Source organism: Crocodylus porosus, unplaced genomic scaffold, assembly GCF_001723895.1.
Source record: "Crocodylus porosus isolate Cpor-Errol unplaced genomic scaffold, CroPor_comp1, whole genome shotgun sequence".
Classification (NCBI taxonomy): Eukaryota; Metazoa; Chordata; order Crocodylia; family Crocodylidae; genus Crocodylus; species Crocodylus porosus.
The window spans coordinates 105107549-105121721 of record NW_017728931.1 but is presented as its reverse complement, the minus strand read 5'-3'; the positions used below and the strand labels follow the sequence as shown (position 1 = coordinate 105121721).

General features: G+C 43.6%; 1 protein-coding gene and 1 long non-coding RNA gene across 2 annotated transcripts in view; one reads left to right on the top strand and one right to left on the bottom strand.

Moving 5' to 3' along the window:
• Positions 1-14173, top strand: part of WASL (Wiskott-Aldrich syndrome like) — a 75441-nt gene that overhangs the window by 36669 nt on the left and 24599 nt on the right. The window contains exons 4-5 of the mRNA XM_019543453.1: positions 227-323; positions 4046-4069. Of these exons, the coding sequence (XP_019398998.1) occupies positions 227-323; positions 4046-4069 (121 nt within the window). The remainder of the gene's footprint in view (positions 1-226; positions 324-4045; positions 4070-14173) is intronic.
• Positions 11849-14173, bottom strand: part of LOC109315651 — a 13062-nt gene continuing 10737 nt past the window's right edge. The window contains exon 3 of the long non-coding RNA XR_002102569.1: positions 11849-12150. This is a non-coding gene — a long non-coding RNA (uncharacterized LOC109315651). The remainder of the gene's footprint in view (positions 12151-14173) is intronic.

The window sequence follows — 14173 nt, the reverse complement described above, 5'->3', positions numbered from 1 at the left end:
TCATCGTAAGATCTGTTTTCCTGACCTCTGATCATGCACGTGGCGTATGTTCAACTTGCATACATATTTGCTTCTAAATTCTTCACATACCCCTCAAAGCAATGAGTTCCTAGCTTATTCCTTCAGAAACCAGTTTTCTTGGCCCTTAAATTCTGTAAAAAATAAAATAGTTAAGAGACTTGAACAGCTTTCATGTTCAATGGGGAATAAATTTGATGTATTTCAGACGTGTCAGGTTGGCCTTAATTTTGCTAATGAAGAAGAAGCTAAGATATTCCGAAAAACAGTAACAGATTTGCTTGGACGACGGCAAAGAAAATCTGGTAAATATTCAACCTACATTGAAGTATATGGGGGCAGGGTAGGAGGTTTATTAGCTTATTTAGAACTTACTGCTCTACTGAAGCTTCTTCCATTGGTGGGTGATCAGAAAATTATACTGTGTATTTTAAATTAAGTAGCACAAAAATTGGTACTCAACATGAGTTTCTTCTGCACATAGTATTTGTAGATACAGGCAGGAAAAGGGAAAATAACTTTGTTACTAGGAGAAATTAGAAGTCTTCTGTAAACTCTGTCCAGATTAAACTAACCACCCTTTGCCTTCTGGGCCACTCAAGTACCTTGATTGTTTAATTTCAGAGAAAATGGATTGTAACAGCTTTTACAATGTGGTGTGTTTATAGTCTGTGTGAATGAATTATTGACATTTCTCCACTAAATACCGGATTAATGTCCTTTATTCACAATTCGTAATTTTAGCACAGGTGAAGAGCTGAAAACTTAGACTAAGATTTTGATCCTGCATTGTATTCCATGCAAGCACACCCCTATATTCACTGGGGTGTTGTGCACGTAAGCTGATGTAAGCCATGAGGTATTTATTCATTGAGGTGTTGTAGCCTAAATCACTTTCTCTAAGACTTCCTCTCTCCAGGGAGAGAAATTTTAATGGAACGTAGTGGATCTCCATCTTTAATGCCCTGCATTTTTCATTCTGTTTAAGAAGGTAATATAAGTAAGGCACCTCAAAACTCTAAATATTGTACTATTCAGGTATGGTTAGAAGGGAGGCTTTTGCACTATGCTGTCATGACATGTTCAGATGCTACTTAATAAAACTTTTGTTCGTTATGTAAAGGTTGCCCCAAATAAGGCTGTATGATAAAGAAATTGTTTCATATTGATACAGCTTTTAGTTGATTGGCTGAGTTCCTTTTTAATTCAGTTCTAGATATCCCTGTAACTTTTTTGCACAGAACTCATGAAGTTCCTTTATCAGACCACCAGATGGAGTTCTGCATTTATGTACCTCAGAGACAGTGTTACCTAATTTTTTACGCTTCAAATGAAAAGCTGTTGTAGCTCTGTACTCTCCTAAAAGCTATATAGTATGGGTTAATTTGCAGAATGATATGCTTATATAATGCTTTTGATGACCCTTACTTTGCTAACAGAAATAGTATATTGAGTTGCTCCTGGTACTACCTTTCACAAGGAAATCGTTACTCTGGATCTTTCACAATAAATTTTACCTTATTGCTACCTGACATTAGATGTCTGTACACGAACATGTAGGCTGCTCTGATGTGCTGTAATTCCAGTGCATTGTAACAAACTAGATTAATCAAGTCTGCTGAAGCATGTCAGTTAGCATGCTCCAGAAGCCTCCCGTCTCCTGTGTATCAGCATCCCTGCACTTCAAAATGGCAGCAGAGGCACTGTATCTAAAGCTCAATCGACAAGCTTTAGGTACAGTGCCCCCGCCACCATTTTGAAGTGCAGGGGTGCTGATGCATAAGACGCTCCAGGGGCTTTAATTGGAGCAGCTCTCAGGGTACGTCTGTGCCCCTGCTCCTGGAGCACATGTATAAACTCCCATAACTGGGCACATCTACACATGCACATTAATGCACACTAGATTATTTTAATGCATGTCAAAGTGCACAAAAAATGCATTTTCATTAATGTGCATTAAAAGAGGCTAATGAGCTTTTTTCTGGAGCTTTTACATGTGCTCTGGAGGTGGGGAGGGGGGTGATGCCTGAATTAGAACATCTCCGAAAGCCACTCTAAAGTGCTGCTGTGTCTCATGTATCAGCATCCCCATGCTTAAAAATGGCAGTGGGGGTGCTTGAACTAAAGCTCATTTTTTAAGCATGAGGACACTGACAGTGTCACACTGATTCACAAGATGCAGGAGGCTGCTAGAGTGTGGCATTTGACACGATCCAACAGACTCAATTAAGTGAATCAGAGCAGCCTTGCTGCTCATGTATAGGCACCCTCACAATGGAAGTACAAAATTTAATGTGCATTGGCAACAGCACATAAATGAGCATATATAGATGCACCCCCTGTCTCCTCGCAGCTTCCAGGTAGCAACCTAAGCAGGAGCTGTCACCTTTTCTTTCTTCTTTCTTTGTTCACCTCTTCTAGATATGGTAAAACAAGATAAGGGTACCTCTTCTAGCACAGAGGTATCCAACAGTTGCAGCTGCTCCAAAAAATCCTTATTGGCCAAGCCTGAAGTCGAGGAAGAAGAATAAAAGCCCCTAGAGTTCCTTAGAAGGGAAATCATAGCATAGACTAGACAGCATAGTAGGATGAGTGGGTGCAAGCAGACAGATGCATCCGCCTTTTCCTTGACTATACAGAGGAAAAGCCAAGCTAAGTGAAAGGAGGAGAAAATGAAATGGGAATATGTATGTCCCCTAATTAGGCACAGAACAAAAGCCTTAGATGCATGGATGTAAATGGGTAAACTAAAGGTATAGTGAAAGAATACTTTGCTCCTATCTTCTATTCCCACTGCCACTCCCAAACATTTGTTGGCATAAAGAGGAGGGATATTTTTCAAAAGGATTTTAGGTTTTAGCTGGGAAGTTTTTATTTTCATCTTATGGCCACACTGAAGCCTTGTCTCTCTCCCCTCTGCCCCCTGTTCACTTCCCTTATCAAACCATCTTCTGTGTCAGACCTTCAAGTAATGGCTAATAGTCTGCACAACCCATTCTGGAGAGAATCAGCTGGACTGCAGGAGATAAGGCCATTTGAATGAGAGAATCTACCAATCCTCTGTCACCTATTGACAGCGCTCCAGAGCTTTTTTGATGTTTGTCTCCTGTTGTTCTACTGGAAAACAAGTAGCCATATAAAAGGGCTACATTTGAAAGTTGACACTTCAAATTCACATATTAATTTTCTAAAATATAAATTTCCAGAAGTGCTGAGCACATGCAGTGGCCAATGTCCTTATCTGAAGTGTGTGCATCTGTATTTTTAATATTCAGGCTGTTTTCATTTTGATAATTATTAGTTTCAGGCTAATAAAACTTCAGAATGAAGGAGCCTGTGGCTTGAGGCAGAAAGATTAGGAAGTGAATGTACAAGTCCATTAATGCAATCGGTGAATCTTCCCACAGAATACCAAAAAAAAAAAAAAAAAAAAAAGAAGAAGAAATGAGCTGATCCCAAGTACTCCTCACATGTGTGCAGAGTGTGTGCAGAGCGTGAAATGCGTAAGATTGGTAGGAAAGCCAGTTTAAGTGTTTGAATTAAATATGACCACTAGCCCTTTTGCCTATCATTTAAAACCCTGTACTAGGTAATCAGATTGGCCCTAGACCAAGGGTAACCAAGACATGGCCTTCAGGCTGGATCTGGCCCATAGGGCTTCCCACAAGTTTGGGAATTTGGCAGCGGGCAAGTGGTGGCAGTACTGATTGCTTTGGCTCCTGAGGGGCTGCATGAGTTGAGCATCACTATCCTAAACTATTCATTTCCCTCTTTAGATGTGTGAAACGCTTCCACTTTTAAATTGCCTTCTAAAGTGGAATAGAAGTTTGGTATTTCTCCTTTTTTTGAACAATGACTAATAACCACTAAATTATGACAAAATGTCCTCTTATGGACCATTTAATTTTAGTAGAATGAAATTCAAACATAAGTTTACATATAAATTTCTGAAGGTGCAGTTTATGAAGAAATGTTAATAATGTTCAAGATAGCGTAACTCTGAGCAATTTTTTTTTTCTTTGAACAGAAAAGAGACGGGACCCACCAAATGGTAAGTTTTGAATGCAGCCATTGCATTTTCTTTTTTCTTTACTCTTGCCTAATTGAAACATAACTGCCACCCGCAGCTTATGGCTTTCTTTTGGAGTCTGCATGAAACTTGGGGATAAGGGAATTCGCTGCTTGGTGCAATAAATACTGTGGAAGGTTTGTACATCTCCTTGAGATACTTTATGTTGTAAGTAGTGCAGGCGTTGAAGTCCCAGGTAAAAAGGGAGGGTTCCTGCTTTTGATCACAGGTGAACAGTTAAGCACCAAACCTAAATGTGGAGAAAAGGTGAGCAAATGAACAATTTGGTGCAAGATAAAAGGGGATGAGGATTTAGTGCATTTAAGTTGTTCCTTTGTCACTATCTGTGTACATGCTCTTATCCTTTGGCAAGTGAAAGCTGGCCTGTGGCAGTTTAGTCCTCAGTGTGGGGTTAGCTTTCATTTACTATGGAGTAAGCTTTTTATATGTTCATACTCTTAAGTAAAAGGGCTGAAAAGCCAGGCAATGAGGAGAGGAAACACTGCTAAAACAGCAAAGAGGAGAGTTTGGAATGGAAGTTGGAGAGATGTCCATGGGATGTTTTTTCCTAAATTTTCTTTAAAAGTAGACACAAGGAAGAAGCAGCAGTGGTGGAGACCCTGAAGATGTTGGAGACGTTCTAGGATGTTCCTTTTACAACCTTTCACTAGGTATCTGACTGAAACAGTTTAGTTTTGAAGTGCTCATGAAAGAAAAGATCCAAGAACTAGAAAAACACATTCAGCTCTTCTGTGAAGAAGTTGAGGACAGGAAACTACACATGCATTTCAGAGAAACCTGCTGAAAGAAGACCTGGTTGGCAAACCCGTACACTAGAAAAGTGATCCTTGGAAGTAAATGACTGCAAGTACAGGGCAAAAGAGGGAACTAATAAAAAAAAGAATGGTTAGTAGATATAGCCTGGTAACAGAACCCTAAAGGAATAAGGCTGATTAAAAGCAGACACAAGGGTACTTATTGATTATAAGTTTACGTCTTTCTTTCAAAAGATCCATTAAAAATCATACTTTTTGTACATGGGGTCAACCTGTAATTGGAAGTAGCAGGTATATCATAGAAGAGCTGGATGTAGAAAATTAACCTTGGGTCAAGTTGATTTGATTTAAATTGAATAATAGAAGGAAAAAAAGGCTTGTAATTCAGATTCTTTGTTTAAAGGGGCAGATTTTAATAATTAAGGGAAGTAGTGAAGTCAGCTGGTCTGAAGACCTCAACAACTTGAATGTAGGCTTGACATTTCTTTTTCAGAGGCACAGGTATTTTTATTCCAGGCAAGGGGAGAAAACTTGTAGAAAAAGTCCAAGATCTGACTGGACAAATTGAAGGTACACAGCTACAGCCCGTAAGCCAGATCCAGCCCATGAAAAGGTCTGATTCAACATGGACATTCGGTCTCACGGAGCTGCGCCACACCGCCCTTGCTCCACAGTGCTCCCTTTCATTTTGGAGCCTGCTGCTCCACATCTAAGCTTACCCTTGCAGCAGAGAGTGTTGGGAATCTGGCAGCCAGCTGTTCAGAGGGAAAGGGGAGAAGAGATGGAGGTTTCCTACTTGCAGTGATTCACAGATGTTAGGGACTGGAAGGGACCTTACAAGATCATCAGGTCCAGCCCCACTGTACTTGGGCAGGAAAGACTGCTAAGGTCAAATGACCCTAACAAGGTGGGCATCAAGACACTTTTTGAAGATCACCAGGGTAGGTGACTGTACCACCTCCGGGGGGAGTCTGTTCCAGACCCTTGGCATTTGACTTGTAAAGAAGTTTTTCCTTATGTCCAATTTGAAGTGAACTTCAACAAAGCCATTTTCGCTGACGTTAAGAATACTGCCTTCTGTTAGCTTATCAATAATGGATTCTTTGATCATTTTTTCCAGGGTTTTGCCAGGGATTGAGGTCAAACTAATTAGCGTGTAAGTCCCTGGGTCCTCCTTTTCGCTTTCTTGAAGATAGGCACCACGTTGGCCCTCTTCCAGCAATTGTCAGGTTGTAAATTCAGCAGCCAAATCCTGCCAAAGGAAGGCTGCCAAACCCTGCAATAATAATTTAAGAAGGAGTAGGAGTAAGCAGAGAACCAACAAGGAATGGAGAAAAACCAAAGAAAGTTAAGTCTTGGCAGATCAGTGAAAGTTGTTAAATGTTAGACTGAATTAAACCTTTTAAAAGAAATTTAAACAGAAGGTTCTTTTATACCATAATAAAGGAACATACAATAAAAATAAAAGAAGTGGAGCTTCTATGCAATGAGAATGATAGATTAAAGGTAAAGGTAGGCATGGATCCAAAACAAAGTAAATACTACTACTCAGGTTTTCATCATACTCATGTAAAACATGGGGAAAGAAAAGCAGGATGACGGAGGGTGTGGAAATGGCACTTCATGTTCAAGTTGGAATTTTTTTGTTGTTGCCAGTACCACGTTTCAGCCCAAGGTTTTTGGCTTGGGTTTTAAATATTGTCCTTGTGAAGTAAGTGGTCCCCACATCACTGGGTGTCCTGGAGGCTTGTTTTGTTGTCTTGTCGTCTGCTGTTCATTTTCTAAACAAGCACAGGCAGCAAGACAAAGTCATCTGAAACCCTTTCTTGATAAGTCGGCGAGATCTGGCATGGATCTGGATAAACAAGATTCTCCTGGAATGTAAATAGTCTTACAGAACGTGCTCCAGTGAGTGCAGGCTGTTGACACCTTTTAAAAAATCTCTCCTCAGTTACACCTATGATCATCTCCTTGTCCTTACACACTGCAAGGGATAGAGAACACTGCTCTGTGAAATGGATCGCCTTCCTATAGGCTTAGTAGGAAGCAAAAAATGCTTTCCCTTGCTTTCTGTGAGGGTAGAATAAAGCCCAAGATTTGTTTCTTTGGCGCTCTGAAGTTGTGGCCTCTAAAATGTGGTACTGGCAAAAGAGAAGTTTCATGCTGCCTTCCCTACTGAACCAATTGTATTAACGTAAGAATTTCAGTGTCACACTCTGAGTCCATATCTTTGACACATGCCACCTCCAGTGTTGCTCATTGTACCAAGTTTGTAATCAGAGGTTCACGGTACTGAGTAATTTCATAATGTTTTCTCTTCCTGAGTCACTGCTGCAGACTCGCTACTTCTTCCCATCCAGGGCTAAACAATTTTATTGCACATACATAAGGCAGCTTCCTGTGGTATACCCTAGAACCTTGGGAAAATGTGTTCTCCTTTTTCTTGAGAAGGAGTAATCCCTTCCTTGCCTTCAATATCCCTACGTGCTTAATCCCAAATAGGGATTCTAGGCATTATGACCATTGCAGATACAAGAGATCTAGAAAATGTCAGTCTCAAGGATACCCGCTTCTATTAATATCGGTGAACTAAATTTGCCTATTCAAATGTATGTTAACACAATCCTGCACAGCATGGGTGTCATACTCATCCAGCGCCACAGGCTGGATGAGTATGCTGGGCCAGTCTGCAGGCTGGATCAGGACCACACGCTGAAGCCAGCATGTGGGGCCAGTCTGGTAAGGTGCTGCATGCTGAGCTGAGACGAGCCATGCACACTGCATGCTGCACAGGACTAGCACAGAGCCTGTGCTGCATTAAGTGCCCTTTTAAACCAAGTGGTGCTTACTGGAAGAGGAAGCGTGTTGGTTGGACCAGGCTCCACAACTAAAAGCAGATAAAAGCACCAAAACGCCCCTCTAACGTGCCTGGTCTATACAGATGTTGGACAAGCTGGGTTCAAGTAATGTGATGCTTCTGGGTGCGCGCTGCACCTGGCATGGACGCATGCTAAGCTTAAAGTAAAGCACTGAGTTTTTAAAAAGTTTTTGCCACACCTGTAAGCAGCCTGTTATGCTGATATCCAACACATGTGCCAAGCTGGCTCTGCAGGCAGTGTGTGAGGACCATCTGACACACAGGGGTCAACCTTGTGTTATAGCATTAGTGGTCATTGCAGCATGGGATTTGGTGGTACAATGCGCTGCTAGTTCATGACAAAAAAATCACCATTAAAAACCATTTTTACCTTTTTTTAAAAAAAAATCAGAAAGAAAGGGAGAAGTGGTTAAAACACTTGAAGATAAAGCATTAAGTAAAACTTTAATTTTAACATCATTCCTTACTTTTATTCCCTTTACTTGTAGAATTTTAATATGAAGAAACCCCTGTTTGGAATACTTTAGCTTTAGTACTTGAAGCAAAGAAAGGTCATTGAGTTGGCCAGAATGGCAGTTAGAACTTTTGTTGGAGTCTGTCGCGTCTTCCTTGACAACAAAAATGACAGATATGCACACAAGGGGAGAGAGACAAACAGCAAAGCTAGAAAATGCAGGTTGTATTTTTTGGCCCTAATATTTACGTGCAGTCTCCACTGTACAACAGTAGACAGAGCCAACAGTCTTAGCAGCCACTCCAAGACCTAGCAAACAGGGTGTTAATTTGTAAACGTTGTAAGTGCGAAACGTTGTAACTCGAAACGTTGTAAGTCGAGGACTGCCTGTATTTTACAGAGTGACTTTGGGATTTTTTTTATCAGGGATTTTTCAGTTTTCCAATAGGGATCACCAGAATTCCTGGTAGGGAGGCCAGTGGCAGGACCCTGCCTGCTCAGAGCTGGCACCTTGGACTCAGCTAGCTGTGGCTGACCTCCTGGCTAGTTGGGGCCAGGAGGACAGGCTTTGACAGTTCAAAGCAGGGCACCACACCCAGAACATCTTCTGGGCAATAGCTGCCCAGATGGTCGGGCAGAAGGCACACATGGCAGTAGTGCTGCACAAAGGCCAACTCTGCAGCCACAACCCACTGGCAGCTGGCCCAGAGGGGCAGATGCCTCATCCGGGTCTGGCAGATGTGCAGCAGGTCATAGCCAGGCAGCAGCCCCCACTGCCAGACTGCTGCAGTGGTTAGAGGGTGCAGGGAACTCTCAGGGCTGCTTCAGCAGTCCAGCTGGCACAAGGGCTAGTGTCCCCAGGTACCAGTTGGCTGGGCCCCAGAAGCTCCTGAGAGTGAGTAGCCCTGAGCCACTTGCCAGGGCAGCTTTTTGTACTGATGGGGCCAGGACAGGGCAGCTTTTTATATAGCTGGGGACAGCACAGGTGCTGGCCCCAAGCTCTAGCTCCCCCTGGCTGCAGATCCAAGAGTATCTAGGCAAGGTTATTTTGCCTCAAGTGGCACAATTTGGTCCACAAGAAAGTGCAAGTACGAGCATGTGCGCTGAGGCAAAAAGCCCAGCTCAAATTTGCACCACTTCTATTTGAGCTGCTGCAAGCGCATGTGCTTCCATGTGTGGATGTGCCCTTTGTGTCTATGTCCAAAAAGGTCAGATAAAAATAACCGGCATCATCTTGTTTTTAACACTTTTATGCATTTACAGTGCTGGGTTTCTCTGGTTATGGCAGTTGTCCAGAAAAGATCAATGCTATGCCTAGAAAAAGAGCCTAAATGTCTTTGGGATGCAACAGAGGAATAATTCTGCAGCTCTTGATAGCCAATAGCTAATTATTGCCTTTACCTTAAATGACAGACTGTATCTGTGATGTAGAGAAAACTCTTTAAGGAAGACATTGAAATGTGTACCTTATAGATGCTAGAAAGTCAGTATACCACCCTTCTATCTGCCTTCATCACTTCAAAATCAGTCAAGATTTTTATTGAGTCATTTTTTCACTGGATTGTGGACACATTCCACAAGGATGTTAGGGAAATGCAAATGACAAGACGGGATCTCCTCTTCCATTCATTCTGCTTTCCAAGTTGCATTGACATAAGGACCATCAATGTACTGGTGGAAAGAACCCAAGTAAGTAAGCAGTGTAATACCACTTACAGAATCATAGAAAATTAGGGTTTTAAGGGATCTCTGGAAGTTATCTAGCCCACCTAATCAAAGTGGGACCATCCCCAGCTATATAATCCCAACCAAAGGATAATACCCAAGTCTTAAAAACCATTAAGGATGAAGAGTCTGCAGCCTTCCTAGGGAGCCTGTTCCAGTACTTTACTAATCATCACTTTCCATGATTTAATAGGAGTGCTGCCACCAAATGCAACCCAGTATACTGTTATCCTTCTTGGCAACAAGGGCATGCTGGTATTCAACTTATTGTCCACTGTAACCCCCAGGTCCTTTTCTGCAGAGCTGCTGTTTAGCCAATCAGTCTTCAGTCTGTACTGGTGCATGGGATTGTTCCATCCTAAGTAAAGGGCTGCACTTGTCTTTATTGAACCTCATGAGATTTCTTTTGGCTCAATCCTCCAGCTTGTCTAGGTCACTCTGAATCCTAAACCTAAGCTCTAATATATCCACTACTCCACCTATCTTGGTGCCATCCATGAATTTGCTGAGGGGTCACTCTCTCCCATCTTCCAGGTCACTGATGAAGATAAAGAACAAAACTGGTCCCAGGGCCAACCCCTGGGGTACTCCACTTGATACCAGCTGCCAACTAGGCTTTGAGCCATGACTACTACCCTCTAAGCCCAATGATCCAGCCAGTTTTCTATCCACCTTAGAGTCCATTCATCCAACCTGGACTTACTGAGCTTGTCTGTGAGAATGTTGTAGGAGACTCTATCGAAAACCTTGCTAAAGTCAAAATATGTCACATCCACTGCTCTCCCCACATCCACAGAGCCAGTTATCTCGTCACAGAAGACGATCAGGCTGGCCAGGCACAATTTGCCCTTGATGAATCCATGCCACCTGTTCCTAATCAACTTCTTCTCTTCCAAGTGCTTAGGAGTGAATTGCTTCCAGAATCCAGAATGATTTTTCCAGAGACAGAGGTAAAACTGACTGGTCTGTAGTTCCCTGGATCTTCCTCCTTCCCTTTTTTAAAGATGGGAAATATATTTGCCCTTTTCCAATTGTCCAGGACCTCTCCCAGTCACCAGGAGTTTTCAAAGGTGATGGCCAGTGGCTCAGCAATCACACTGGCCAACTCCCTTAACACCCTCAGGTGCATTGTGTCCAGCCCGATGGACTTGTACACATTCAGCTTTTCTAAATAGTCTCAAATCTGTTCTTTTGACACTGTTGTCTGCTTTCCTCTTATCCAAACTGTGGTGCCAGGTGTAGTAGTCTGGGAGCTGACCTTGCCTTTGAAGACTGAGGTGTAAAAGGCATGGTGGGCTTCAGCCTTTTCTACCTCATCTGTCACTAGGTTGCTTCCCCCAGTTACTAAGGCACCCACATCTTCCCAGATCATCTTCTTGCTGGTGACATACTTGTAGAAATCCTTCTTGTTACACTTCACATTCCTTGATAGCTGCAACTCTAATTGTGCTTTAGTCTGCCTAATTTTATCCCTGCATGTCTGAGAAATACCCTTACACTCTTCCCTAGTTTTTTGTCCAAGTTTCTACTTCTTGTAAGCTTCCTTTTATGTTTTTGCTCATTGAAGAGTTCCCTGCTAAGCCAACCTAGTCTTCTGCCATAATTGCTAGTCTTCCTGCACATTGGGATGGTTCTTCCTGTGCCCTCATTAAGGTTTCTTTTAAAATGCAACCAGTTCTTCTGGACTTCTTTCCTGCTTAGACTGGCCTCCTAGAAGATCCTGTCCCTCAGTCCCCTGAGTCGGAGTCTGCTTTTCTGAAGTCCAGGGTCATAACTCAGCTGCTCTCCTTTCTTTGTTTCCTCAGGATCCTCAACTCAGTCATCTCATGGTTGTTGCTGCTCAAGTTGCCATCTGTTTCTACATTGCCCACCAATTCTGCCCTGTTTGTGAGCCTCATCCACCTCATCCTCCTGGTCTGGTGGTTTATAGTAGACACTCACCATGACATCACCCTCATTTTTCTCCCTTCTGTCCCTAATCAGTTTCATACTCCGAGCAATCACACATCCGTTTTACAGCACAACTCCTCCTCTTCTGCCCTGCCTGTGCTTCCTAAACAGTTTTACCCATCTATGATAGTAATAGGCATGCGAGCTATCCCACCAAGTCTCGGTTATTCCAGTCACATCATAGATCCGTGACTATGCAAGGACTTCCAATTCTTCTTGCTTGTATCCCAGGCTCTGTGTATTCATGTACAGACATGAGGTAACTAACAGATTGCCCTGCCTCCCCACTGCTCCTTCCTGCGTGTGCTTCCTTCACGCCACCTGCTTCCCCACTTACCTCAGGGTTTTGGTCTCCATCCCCTGACGAACCTAGTTTAAAACCTTCCTCACTAGGTTAGTGAACCTGTTTGCAAAGATGCTTTTCCCTCCCTTCATCAGGTGGATCCATTTCTTCCTAGCAATCCTTCTTGTAACAGCATCTTGTCTTGGAACAACAAGGGATCCAAAGCCCTGCTGGCACAGCCACGTATTGATCTGCAGAATGTGTCCGCTCCTGGCCAGGCCCCTCCCCTTGATCAAAAAGATCAAGGAGAACATGACGTGTCTATTTGTCCATTCAAAATTGCCGTGGGCTCTAAGGCCCACCCACTAAACTAGTAGCCGCCTCTATATGGGGGCTAATGGATGAATGGGACAACTAAGGAAAAAATAGGTTAGGAGTATTGTGGGGGAGAACATCACCTGAGCCCCTGTCATCTTCACCTGATCTGCTCAGGGGCACTGTCAGTGATGCTCATATGGGTTAGCTGCAAGGGGTACTTGTCAAAGGGTCCAATGAGACTCAGTAATCCTTCTGTGGAATCTCAGATCCAGGTTCCCCAAGACAGCAGGTCAGGCCAACTGATGAATGCCTTTGTCCCTAATAGAAGGGAGTTTCCAACCACTGCCACCCATCACTTCCTCTTGGTGGCAGTCTTCCCAACATTGGGGAGGCCTGGCCTGGCCTCTTCCACTGACAGAATGTGTTCCTTCTCTTCTGTTGCTAGGGCATGATAACTGTTCTCCAGGCACACCACTGCAGGTGCGGATAAAGACTTTGCTGGCTGCCAAAGGTCACAAGCTTCTAGCCTCCACCTTCCTGGAAGTCCATATCCTCTTCCTTCTGCAGCACTGCCTCTGGCAGTCCTTTCTCCACAGTCCTAGCAGTATCCTCCAGCATCAAAACAATGAACTCCTCATGGCTGAGGATGCATTGGAGCCTTGCCACCACTTGTACCTTGTACCTCTCTTGCCTGCTTGTATCCCTTGTTGTTCCAAGACAGGATGCTGTTACAAGAAGGATTGCTAGGAAGAAATGGATCCATCTGATGAAGGGAGGGAAAAGCATCTTTGCAAACAGGTTCACTAACCTAGTGAGGAAGGTTTTAAATTAGGTTCATCGGGGATGGAGACCAAAACCCTGAGGTAAGTGGGGAAGCAGGTGGCGTGAAGGAAGCACACGCAGGAAGGAGCAGCGGGGAGGCAGGGCAATCTGTTAGTTACCTCATGTCTGCACAGAAATATACAGAGCCTGGGATACAAGCCTTGTACCTCTCTTGCCTGCTTCCTAAGGGACAGGAAACACCGCGTTCATTGCAGGCGCACCCCCACCTGCCTGTCACTGGAAAGAACCTGCAAGCCACAGTCTCCACAGTGCCAAACCAGGACCTGTGTGGAAGCCTCGACAGTGAGCAGTCCTGCCTGGACAGACATCTCACAGATGAAAGCAGAGGAAGAGCTGATTCACTTGCAGAACAATAGAATATATGTTCAGTATCAAATGAAGAGAGTACTTAAACCAACCTCAGACAAAAGGCCTTTGGATTCACAAAGAGACAAGTCTGCACTTTTTCTAGGTTTAAAAGTAATTTGGGTTAGTCCTTGCAGCATTCCTGTGCATGACCTGTGGGGGTTCAGGTTATAACCAGTACCACGGCAGTGGGCTAAATAAAAGGTAGTTTGATCAGCAGCCCTGCCTCCCCCTTGCTTCCCGGAAGTCAACTTCTGGATACATCAGTACTCGGGTCACCTTGATAGGTCTTCCCTACCAGGACTGAAGAACCCCTCAGCACAGGGGTGGGCAAAATGTGGCCTGGGGGCCAGATGCAGCCCACCAGACCATTCTATCCAGCCCACAAGGCCCCCTAAAAAATTTAGAAAATTAATATTTATCTGCCCCTGGCTGCCTATCATGTGGCCCTCGATGGCTTGTCAAAACTCAGTAAGCAGCCCTCTGCCCAAAATAATTGCCTGCCCCTGCCTTA